This window comes from Petaurus breviceps, unplaced genomic scaffold, assembly GCF_028583685.1.
Source record: "Petaurus breviceps papuanus isolate PSGF00001 unplaced genomic scaffold, PetGlider_PUasm1.0 174, whole genome shotgun sequence".
In the NCBI taxonomy this organism is placed as follows: domain Eukaryota; kingdom Metazoa; phylum Chordata; class Mammalia; order Diprotodontia; family Petauridae; genus Petaurus; species Petaurus breviceps.
Genome location: NW_027185761.1, coordinates 21,649,517 through 21,662,109, shown reverse-complemented (window position 1 = coordinate 21,662,109; position 12,593 = coordinate 21,649,517). Strand labels below are relative to the sequence as shown.

At 44.4% G+C, this 12,593-nt stretch overlaps 1 protein-coding gene across 1 annotated transcript in view; it reads right to left on the bottom strand.

Annotated features, from left to right (window-relative positions):
- PLXND1 (plexin D1) overlaps positions 1–12,593 on the bottom strand; it is a 204,848-nt gene that overhangs the window by 9,265 nt on the left and 182,990 nt on the right. Inside the window, exons 32-33 of the mRNA XM_069083882.1 lie at positions 10,449–10,612; positions 7,599–7,746 (exon numbers count right to left, since the gene is read on the bottom strand). Of these exons, the coding sequence (XP_068939983.1) occupies positions 7,599–7,746; positions 10,449–10,612 (312 nt within the window). The remainder of the gene's footprint in view (positions 1–7,598; positions 7,747–10,448; positions 10,613–12,593) is intronic.

Genomic DNA, 12,593 nt, shown 5'->3' with positions numbered 1-12,593 from the left:
CCCCGGCTTTATGACTTTAGACAAATCAGCTTTATTCTTGTCTTCATTTTATCTCTCTAAGACAAGGGAGGTGGATGAGATGGCCGCCATTTCTATGACAGCATGATTTTGGATTTCTGGGCTTAAGAGGGGAAAAGGAGGTATATAAAATAAAGTGATGCTACAGTCTCTTCCCCCAAAAGCCAATCCATCCATCAGTTGATAAGCATTTATTGCGTACCCACTATGGACCAGGCACTGTGATAGGCACCAAGGATACAGGACAAAAAGGACCCCACCCCCCCACTCTCAGGGCACTTTGATCCTGTTGACTGAGAGCACAGGCATGATTGGGGTAGAGAAGTTCTGTCCTTACTGGGGTCTAAAGGGGATGTGGGGATTCAAGTTGCCATCAGCAAAGGGACTACTTTATTCTGATGGGTGAAAAAGAGAGACTTTCCTTTCTGGCTCAATCTCACTTCCCTCTATCCCATGAGACTGGGCTGCTGGAAGCCTTTCTGTCTGCTGGCTGACCCTGACTAACCCTCTAACCCTGTCTATCGCCTGATAAGGAAAAACAGAGGTGTTGGATGGCAGGCCAGAAATGTGAAAAAGAAATATAAACAACCGGTCCCCTCCCCATCTTCCCAGCCCTCCAATTAGAGAATTCCAGCCATTTGATCTCTGTGGAGGACTTTTCTGAAGCTTTCAATTTCAATGGATTATACAGTGATGGTGAAGAGAAGGTGTCTTGCTGTGAATTCTTATACTTGTGAGGGGGTCTGGTAGGGCCTGGGGAATGGAGCCTGGGGGACAGAAGGGTAATCAAGGAATAGTATAGTGAAAAGAGAAGTGGATTTATAATTAGAAGAACAATGGGATCCAATTTACCTACCATTTATTAAGTGCCTAAAATTTGTTATCCTAAGTCATGGGGATACCCCCCCCAAATATACAATATCCAATATACCTAGAATTTATTAAGTGACTAAAATTTGTCATCCTAAGTCATGGGGATACCCCCCCCCAAAAGGCAATCCTTGCCTTCAAATAGCTTAATGTTTTATTGAACCTGGGTTTGAACCCTGGCTCTGATAACTACTACCTGAGTGACCCTGAATGAGTCACTGAACCCCTTTGAGGTTCAGGTCCCTCCTCTGCAAAATGAGTGGCTTGGACTAGATCAGGGATCCTTACTCTGGGATCTGTGAACTTATTTTATTTTATTTTATTTTTGGAGGGGGGAAGGCAGGGCAATTGGGGTTAAGTGACTTGCCCAAGGTTACACAGCTAGTGTGTCAAATGTCTGAGGCCAGATTTGAACTCAGGTCCTCCTGACTCCAGGGCCAGTGTTCTATTCATGGCACCACCTAGCTGCCCTAATCTGTGAACTTTAAAAAAAATATTTGATAACTGTATATCAATATAATTGATTTCCTTTGTAACCCCAAGTATTTTATTTTGTGCATTTTAAAACCTTCTGAGAAAAAGGATTTGTAAGCTTCAAGACAAATCAGTAAGGATTTATTAACTGTGCTGAATTCTGAGGACACAATGAAAGGCAGAAGCAGTCTTTGCTCTGTGAATGGGGGAAACAATGTACAAACAACTATAAACAAAAAATATTTACACAGGATACATTGGAAATAATGTCAGATGGAAGGCACTGGCCTCCTAAGTGGACTGGGAAAGACTTCTTCCTGAAGGTGGGATTTTAGCTGAGGCTTGAAGGAAGCAGGAACGAGAAGGGAGAGGAGTCCAGGAAGAGGGGACAGTCAGAGAAAGTGTCAGTGTGCTGAGATTATTTGCAGATGTACAGGGGGTAAGGTGTTAAAAGCTTGGAAAGGGAGGGGATATGGAGGGCTTTAAAAGTCAAACAGTGGACTCTACAGTTGAGCCTGGAGTGGACAGGAGACCACTGGAGGATACTGAACAGCGGGCTGATCAGACTTCCATTCTCAGAGATTCAGTATGACAACAGAGCAGAGGACGGATTGGAACAGGGAAGAGACTTGTGGAAGCAAGTTGGGAGGATAACCAGTGGGCTATGGCAATTATCCAGGTGTGAGGGGTTGAGGGCTTGCACTAGAGTGGTGGTATTGAGGGAAAGAAGGGGGAATATATGAGAGAGGTCATGAAGGTAGAATCGACAGGACTTGGCTGCAGGGGGAGTGAGGACAAGGGTATAAAATGGGGATAACAGCATCTGCCTCTCAGGGCTGTTGTGAGGATACGATAAGATATGTTTGTAAGACACTTTGCAAAATTTAAGGTAATATATAAATGCGAGTTATAATAATTATTATTATTACTGTTATTTAGGCAATGAGAATGGGATCAAGGAAGACACTTAGACAGCAAGCCTGGGTGACAGAAGGATGGTGGTCCTAAAGAAGTTAGGAAGAAGGGACAGCTTGAGGGGAAGGAAAATGAATTCAAGTTCTGGACATGTTGAGTTTAAGATGCCAATGGGACATCCAGTTAGAGATGTTTAATAGGCAGTTGGAGATGCAAGACTAGAGGTCAGGAGAGAGGTTAGGGCTGCATAAATAGATCCAAGAGTCATTTGCAGAGAGATGATAATGTAATCCATAGAAGCTGATGAGATCATCAAGAGAAGAGGACCCGGGACAGAGACTTATGGGTACAACCTAGATGAAGATCCATTAGAAGGAACCAAGACAAGTCAAAGGAGAAACAAGAGAGGGCAGCTTTGAAAAAACCTTGAGGGAAGAGAGTATTGAAGAGAAGGGAGTAATCTACAGGATTGAAGGCTTCAGAGACGTCAAGAAGGGTGAGGGCTGAGAAAAGACTTTGGTCATGAAGAGATCCCTGGTGATTTTGGAGAGAACAGTTGTAATTGAATGATGACCTTGGAAGCCAGGAGTGAGAGGGAGAAGTAGAAACACAAGCTACAAAGAGGAAAGGAAAAGAAGAGATGAAGAAGGCTAGCTAGTGGGGAGGGACAGATCAAGGGAAGGGTTTTTGAGGATGAGTGAGACAGGGATGAATTTGGAGGCATCAGGGAAGCAAGCCAGTGGTCAGAGAGAGATCAGGGATCAGTGAAAGAATGGGGATGACGGGGCACACAATCTAATGTTGAAGATGGGATAAAGCAGGTCACATGTGCATGTAGGGGGCTTGCCTCGGCAGGGAGAAGGGCTGCTTCTCCATGTGAGACAAGGGTGAGTCGGGCATCTGAGTGGTGTGATGTGAGGAGGGGGAAGAGGAAGCTCTTGGTGAATGAATGACCTGAATTTTTTCATTGAAAAGCGAGGTAAGTTTCTCAGCTCAAAGAGGAAGACAGGGCTGCCAAAGAGACCATGTCACAGAAAAGATTACAAACCCAGGGATTAGATAAACCCACATAAATCACCACCATTTCCATATATTGCCAACAAAACAGAGAAAGACAAACTTCATTTAAAGTAACTGCAGAAAATATAAAATAATTTGGAATCTACCTGCCAAGACATACACAGGAACTATATGAACACAATCACAAAACACTCTTCACACAAAGACAGATCTAAACAACTGAAGAAATAGTCATTGCTCATGGCTAGGTCAAGCCATTATAATAAAAATGACAATACTACCTAACTGAAATTATTGATTCAGTGCCATACCCATCAAACTACCAAAGAATTGTTTTATAGAGTTAGAAAAAAATAATAACAAAATTCATCTGGAATAACAGAAGTTCAAGAATATTAAGGGAATCAATGAAAAAAATGAAGGAAGGCAGACAAGCAGTACCTAATCTGACCTATACTACAAAAGTAGTAAATAATCAGATAAAAAAGAGTGGTTGATCCATCAAATAGAATAGGTAGACAATATACAGAAATAAAAGAGCACAATAACCTGGTATTTTATAAACTTAAAGAGCCCAGCTATTGGGGCAAGAACTCACTATTTGACAAAAGCTGCTGGGAAAAGTAGAGAGCAGTCTGGCAGAAATCAGGCACAGGCCAGCATCTCATATTGCATACCAAGATTAATTCAAAATGGGTATATGATTTAGACATAATGGGTGATATCATAAGCAAAATAGAGGAGCATGGAAAAAATTACCAGACAGATGCTCTGAGAAGTTACAAAGGGAAAAGATTCAGAAAGACTTGAAAAGACTTATATAACCTGATGCAAAGTGAAGTGAGAAGAACCAGAATATTCTATAGCATCAAAACAATGTTGTAATGATGATCAACCGTGAAAGACTGAGATACTTTAATCAGTACAATGATCCACGATAATTCCAGAGGATTCACGATGAAAAGTGCTCTCCATCTCTAGAGATGAACTCTGAGTGCAGATAAAAGCCTATTTTCCCCTTTCTTTATTTGTCTTACTTTTTTGACTAATATGTAAAAATGTTTTTCATGACTTTGATATGTATAATGGGTATTATATTTCTGGCCTTATCAATTAGTGGGGGAGGGGATGGATAGAGAAAGAATTTGGAACGAATTTAAAAATAAAAAATAAAAAAAGAACTATTGGATTAGATGGTATCTAAGGTCTTTTTCACTTTAAATGAGGTATTAGTTGTTGCAGTGAATTGAACACTAGACATGGAGTCAGGAAGACCTGAATTCAAGTTACTTAACCTCTATTTTTCTCAGTTTCCTTATTTTTAAAATAGAGATAATAACAGCACCTTCCTACCAGGATTGTCAGGAGGACAAAACAAGATATTTTAAAAGCACTTTGTGACCCTTAAAGCACTATAGAAATGCTAACTAGGATTATTAGCTAAATACTATGATTAATGATGTTTCACTGATGATGATGGTTGCAGTTGTCCCACTCTACACTTAGGCAGAGAGAGCCCAGATTTAAAATAAATTTAAAAACACATCACTGAAAGCTATCAAGATTTTTTTTTCTGTTTATATACCCGGTAAAACCTCCCTGAGGCAGGTGGGTAGTGCCATAGTGTACCTCGGCCTGGAGTCAGGAAAATTCATCTTCCTGAATTCAAATCTGGCCTCAGACACTTACTAGGTGAGTGACCCTGGACAAGTCACTTAACCCTGTTTGCCTCAGTTTCCTGATTTTTAAGATGGTATGGAAAAGGAAATGGCAAACTATAGTCTCTTTGCCAAGAAAACCCCAAATAGGGTTACAGAGAGTCAGACATGACTGTAATGATTGAACAAGAAACCCCCTCCTCCCATTTCAGTCTCCTCCCACTTTGCAGTTTGTATACCCTAAGACAGTCACTAGGCTGGAGTTGACCTTTATTTGGGAAACCTTTCCTTCAGAGGTTAATTAATAGCATAATAATAATAAATTAATAGCGTAAACAAGATTGGGGGGGGGGAGAACAGAGGCCTGAAGGGTCAAGGCCACATGTGGCCTTGTAGGTCTTTGGGTGCAGCTTTTTGACTGAGACCAAGTTTTACAGAAAAAAATCCTTTTACTAAGGGGATTAGATTAGATTAGATTCTAGATTGTTCTCTTAGATTCTAAGAGAATAACATGGCTCACTTTAGAATAAAAATAACACATTTACATAATACAAAGTCTTTTAAGATTTATGAAATCCTTTCCCCTTTCCAACTCCTGTGCCACTTTCATGCAAATGATGTAAATGCTAATTACAAATATAGCAGGGCCCCTGAGGAGCTTTACTAGACCAATTCAACCCAACAACAAACATTTCTTAAGTCCCATGCTATCTCTAAGGTACCAGACTGGCACAGGGACCATGTGACCATAAGATCATGGATGTGGAAGGGACGTGAAAGGTCATTTGGTCCAACATGATCATTGTACACATTAAAAAAAGGAAGCCCAGAGAGGTTTCCAGACTTGCCTCAGGTCGCACAGGCAGACAGTGGCAGAATTAAGATTGAAACTCAAATCCTTTGACCACAAATCCCTTACTCTTAGACCCAAATCTAACTTTCTTCAAGGAGCTAGTGCAGTTACATCATCCATATCTGCCAGATCAAATTGGCAGGTTTTCCCCTTCTCTCCTACCATGGATAAAGCCTGCACCCTTTGCCCCAAATGAGCCATCTTGTCAGTGTGCCCCTGGTCACAGGAGGATCCAGGAGAGAGGAGGTGAGCAGCAAATCACCATAAATCCATATTTACTGTGGAGATAGGGAAGGTGAAAGGAGAGAGGAAGGGAATATGCATATCTATCCATCCATCCATCTCTATATGTTGATAGATAGACAGATGATAGATAGCACCTACCATATACTACATACTGTAAAATGAGTTGGAGAAGGAAATGGCAAACCACTCCAGTATCTTTGCCAATAAAAACCCCAAATTGGGTCACAAAGAGTTGGACATGACTGAAATGACTAAACAGCAAGAAAGTGCACTAGGCATTTTACAAACATTATCCCATTTCATCCTCACTACAACACTAGGAGATAGGTGCTATTATTATCTTCATTTTACACTTAAGGAAACTGAGGTAAACAGAGGCTAAGTGACTTGCCCAGCATCACACATACAGTAAGTGTCTGAGGTCAGATTTGAACTAAGGACTGCTCGAATCCAGAGATATCCCCTTGTCCACTGTGCTACCAGCTACCTCTAGATATGGTGCCAACTGCACCTTCTATTGATGGTGAGATGAAGGCAGCCCTCATCTTTCTATGTGAAGGAAGTCATACAATGATGTATTTTTCCTATATTCTAAAATTCCTTCCTTCTTTCCTACCTTTTCTTTCCTTCCTTCCTTCCCTCCCTCCCTCCTCTTCCCTCTCCCTCTCCTTCCCTCCCCCTCCCCCTCCCTCTCCCTCCCTCTCTCCCTCTCTCTCATACTAACCAGGCTGCCCAGGTTCATCTCCCCTTCATTTGACCTCATAGCACTTTGCAGACCTCCAGTGATGGAAACCCACTCCTTTCTGAGGCAGCCCATTCCACTCTTAGATTGTTCTCATTTGGAGGACATCGAATCTAAATTTGCCCCTTCACAGCTTTCACCCGCTGCTCCCAGCCTTTTGGGGGCAAAGCAACCAGCCTAATGCTTTTTCCCATAGGATGGCCCCATGAGGTACTTGAAGATCACTATCATACCTCTCCTCCAGCCCAACCTAAGGGATCGATGTTGGGTTTAATCTTTCCCCTGAGATAGGAGCTGCTGAATCCCTGGATCTCAGCTCTTGCAGAGGAGGGTCAAAAGCACAGAATCTCAAAGCTGGAAGGGACATCGGTGGCCAATTGGGCCAGACTGTCCTTGAAATAGAGCTGCTGCATAACATATCTGACAAGCGGTCATTTAGTCTCTGTTTGAAGACCTCACTGAGGGCACAGCCCATGTCACTTATGAACAATTCTAGTTCTTCGGAAAATTTCCCCGTCAACCCAACACTGGCTCCTTGGAAGCCTGCGCTCCTGGCTCTTACTTCTGGGTCCAAGAAAACAAGACAAATCCTTCTTCCACACAACAGCATTGATGGCAGCCATAATATCATCCCTCAGTCCCCTCTTCTCCAAATAAACATTTCCAGTTTTTCTAACTCCTCCTGCTCTCTAGGCTCTCCACCATCCTGGCTGCCTTCCTATGGATTCTCTCTACCACATCAGTGCCCTCTCTGAAACATGCTGCCCAGAATGGAACCCAGTCTGACCAGTAAGAAACTGACCTTGCCCAGCTGGAGGTCGGAGATTGAGCAGGCATCAATGAAGGCCTGAGCAATGACAGAAAGACAGGCATCTATGTGGTCAGTCTTGTCGATGTCAAAGACAAACTGGGGGTTCTTCAGGATGTTGACCCAGAATCTCAGAGGTAGGCTGTCAGGGAAGGAAGTATAGGAGAGTGAAAAACAGAGGCAGGGAGAAGCCTGGCCCACCCATGCTGGGCCAGCCTGTCAGCCAGGAGAGAGAAAGGAGGCTGGGGGATGAGAAAGGAGTCTGGGAAGGGGGGCAGCAAGGTTGGGTGTTTGATCTTTTTATGACAATGTGGGATTACTTAAATCTGGTTGATGAGTGAGACAGGGGTGGGGGTGGGGTGTATCAGGGCAGGATCCTTTCCCCTCCTCTGGCAGACAGCTGTGTGAAAGAGGCCCGTCCATCATGTCCTTGGACCACAGACAGAGCGGCCTTCATCACTGGCTCTACCAGAAACTACCCTCCCTACGTTTCTGATCAGACCTCCCTCCACCTGGCCCACATGCCTTCCATGGATGAAAGAAGGTGGGGTTAGGAAGGACAGGATCTGAGGGGAGACTCACTGGGGGCTCGTGGGGCCTGCTGTTCACTGAGAGATCAGGGAGAATCTGCCCAGCATCACCTGTTCTGAGTTACTAGCTACAAGGCCCTCAGGGTGCCTCTGGAATTCAATGCTATTTCTTTGAGTTCTCCTCTAGTCAGAAATAAGATGGAAAACATCCTTCAGCCATGTGACTTCTCGCTAGCCCTACACAGGCTGCAATCCCATCACCCCTTAGAAGATGTTTCATGAATTGCTGTGACCCAAACAAACCCATCACCTGGGGACCAACCTTCTGGGGAATGAGCACTCAGCAAGGCTGACTGTCGGACACCAGACATGCATGCCATGGTCAGACCTGCACCTGACAACATTCCGGCTTGGTGCGTCCTGCCCTTAGTATGGTATTGGCCGGTGCCCTGGCCTTTGAGATGTCAGATCTCTGTGCATCCAGAAAAGCGCTTTGGTAGCAGATGGAAATCAGAATGTCTTTTAAGTTCCTGGAGGTTGTGGGATAGGAAGAGGAGGCAGCTTGGCTGGAGCCCTCCTACCTTTACGTCTGCCTCCTCTCACAGATGCATTCTCGGGGCGTTCTGGCAGAGTCCGTTCTAAGAGACATACTCTGTCTAGTCTCCTGAATTCATGGGATATTGGATAGGAATTCTAGAACTGAAGGCCCCTTAGGGACCACCGAGTTCAACCCTCTCAGTTGACAGAGGAGGAAACTGAGGCTTTCCACTGTACAATAATGCCTGCTTCCTGATTGAAGATGTCCTCAACTGTGTCCCCTTTGCCCCTGTAAGCGTTGCCTAACCCTAAGTATGGGGAAGGAGTCACTGGAGATTTAACAGGCCCTGATGGATCTCATTTCTTCTATCTTAGATGCCCAATAGTCACCATGGCAACAGGCAGGCTCTGGCCCAGGTACTCAGAAACCACAGTGGCCCTAGATTCTGCTACTAACCCCTAACACCTGATTCATCTCAATTCCGTGCTTAGGTACTTTTCTACTTTTAATTAAGGAATGGGTCCCCCCTCCCCCCCCCCAGCCCCACTTTCTTTCCTTCCATTGTGCATGGCAAGGAGCCTCAGAATGGGATCAGCTGGGGATATGCTTGGGCTTCACACCCTGAGCGTGCTCCTAGGTACTTAACTTAATTTGGTTCATGTTGATAATAATAAAAATAACAATGATTCCTTGCATGTATACAGCTCTTAAGGCACAAAGAACTTCCCCAAGCATTTGCCAGATCAGCAGGGCGTCTGACTTTTTCTTGATAAAATGATAATTTTTTACAAATGGGAAAACAATTAACTGGGGGCTGAGGAAAACAGGTCCCAGCTCTGCCTCTGAACAAGTCACTTTGTTTCTCTCTGGGCACCTGTCTCCATCTCTGTAAAATAAGAGTGCTAGTCTAGGTTAAGGGTTCTTATTTCACGTCATGGACACCTCTGGCAGTCTGCTGAAGCCTGTGTACTCCTCAGAATCATTTCTCCTTTTCCCCCCAGAGGGGAGAAGGCAAGGCAATTGGGGTTAAGTGACTTGCCCAAGGTCACACAGCTAGTTAAGTGTCAAGTGTCTGAGGCCAGATTTGAATATATGATTTCAGGGCCAGTGCTCTATCTGCTATGCCACCTAGCCGCCCCACAGAATTATTTCTTAAAATAAATGCAGGAAATGCTCAATTTCAGTGAGACCTAATTGAAAATAAAATGTAATTTTTTCCTATGGACCCCCAGAAATCTACCCATAAATGGCAGAACCCAGTTTAAGAATCCCTGGACAAGGCGATATTTGAAGTCCCTTCCAACTTTAATAATGTCTAAACCTCTAGCCAATTAGCAGCAGAATTGGGACCCAGGCCTTCTGTCCATTTTTTTTTCTTGTGTGGTCTTTCCTCTCATCTCCCCTAGCAGCTAGCACAGAGAAAATGTGAAATTCCTCTGTGCCAATTTGTATGTCCTGATCTGTGTGCTGACATGTGCATCCTCTCAGTAGAAGGGAAGTTCCTTGAGGCCACAGACTGCTTTGTTTTCTGTCTTTATGGTCCTCCCCCTCCTCAGCCCACTTCCCCCTGTCTCCTATGTCCCATCTAGTCCAGGAGCTGGCACAAGGTAAGTATTTAGTAAACGTTTGTTGATAAGAGATTCATTGAGTGAATGAAGGAATGGGTTAGAAAACTGACCTGGGGTAGGCATGGAGGGAGGATGGGAAGTACGAGGATAGTGGTCAGGTCAGATAAGATACCGGGGCAGTACTCCCCTCGACCCCAAGCTCCCAAACCTGTTAGTTTTCCAAATGTGCAAAGTGTCTGGATCCGTGATCCCTCTCTTCTCAGCCTGCTCTTCTAAGAAATCAAAGAAGTACTTGATGGCCAAGGGAGGCTTGTCCTCTCGGATGCTGAGGATGGCTTTGAACAGATCGTCGAGAAATTTCTGCAGTGTGCCCTGCCAAGATAACAAGTGTGCCAGTGAAATCAGCCTGGTGCACCCAGGTCAACTGGACATCTCGGGGGCAAAGACCCATTTGGGCTTTAATGAGGTTCTCTTTGCTTGCCAGATTCATATGGTTTCGGGAAGAAGGGAGAGAGATTTGAAGGGAAGCGAAATCTACTCTCCCCCACGCCCAGCCCCACCCCCTGCCGCCTCTCGTCTGAAAGCTGGGCACACTGATATAATTAGCGTTTGTTTTAATTTAATTTCTCTTGGCACCAATGTTCTCTTTGACTACTTCTGGCATCTCAGGACACATCTGTAATTGTTTGGTACAGTAAATGGAACAGAAAACTCAGGCTTGCTGTTCTGATGGTCTCTCCAATTAGAAAGAACATTAGGCAGTAATGTAATCCAGGGGAGAAACAAGGCATACCTTTTGTGATCTGCAGCAAGTGAGAGAGAACGCTGTGGCTGGATAATCATACAGTCTCATCTAAGGGACTTCGAAGCATTTTCCCCCCTAGCATCCTTCATATATTTCCCATGGAAGAAACTGTTGCATCAGAGACACTCCCTATTTTCAAAGCCACAGCGGGAGGGAAATAAAAAAACTAGCCCTCAGCTCAATCTAACCCTTCCTCAGGTCTACAGGGTTCTTGCCAGTGGGCACCAGCACCTCTTGCAACAATCAGAATGACAGCCTTTAGGTTGCCAGAATATCTGATGCTTTCCAGAAGGCTCTTGCAATTATCATCTTGTTTGATCTTCATGAGAAGACTGAAGAAGGCTGGGCGGGGTGCTGTCAGTATGGGGTGGTGGGAAAGCCCTAGCCTTGTAGCCAGCAGAGACCTGGGTTGAAATCCCACATCTGACCTTTACTACCTACATGATCATCTCTGTTTCCTCATTTATAAAATGGGATTTTAGGATCACAGATTTGGAGCTGGCAGGGGCCTCAGAGGGCACCTTAGTCTACACTTTGCCCCTCAAAAATTAATTTTTTTCTGATGAGGAAACTGAGGCCCACAAAGGCCAGTGACTGTGCTACAGTCGCACAGGAATCAGTCAGTCAACAAATATTTATTCAGTAGCTACTGTGTGCTAGAAAATGGAGAAACAAAGACAAAAGTGAAATTGCTCCTTTCTTCAGGGAGGTTACATTATTTCAAGAGAAACAATGTGTATCCATATATATGTGTACACAAGGCAGTAAGTTCTAGGAGCAGGATTTGAATCCATGACCTCTCTGGATGTAGATACAATGCTCTTTCCAGTGTACCATAATGTTGTTGGGAGAGCTAAATGATACAAAGGATAGAAAGCACTTGATTACCCCAGCTGGGCCAATATGAAAGTCAGCTATTATTATCTGAGGTTTACGTAGGTGATAGGACTCTACCCGGGGTGGGGGTGGGAATCAGGACTAGAACCCGAGTTTGGATGGCAGTATCTGTCCATGATAACTGCTACGCCTGCTGTGTGCTATGGAAGTCAGAAGACTTCATGGCAACAGATGGAGGTGCATAAACCATCTCAAATCTTCATAAGCATAAGCCTTTCCTCGTGCCCGAAAAGCCATGCCTTCCACCTCTGCACCTAGAAACTAAGCCTATTTAAATCTCAGCTAAAGGGCCGCCTTCTACAAGAAGTCTTCCTGGATGCCTCCCCTAATATTACTTTGTATTTACTGTGTCTCCTCACTCATTGTCAATGGGGAGCACACCAGTGGGGGCTCATGTGCTAGTCGTAGTAGCAGCATGAGGCAGAAGCACTCTAGCAGCCTCCTAATCTGCCAGTTTGGGGGGCAGCCCAGAGGGGGTGATCCACCCCCTTCCAGGCACAATGTAATCCTCATTTCTGTCTTTGTGTCTCCAGCACCTAGCACAGTGCCTGGCATGTAGCAGGCGCTTAATAAATGCTGATGGAATTCAACTGGCTGGAAACCATGTCAGAGGCTGTGCAAGGATTCTGATGGTCGCATCTGAAGCATTCC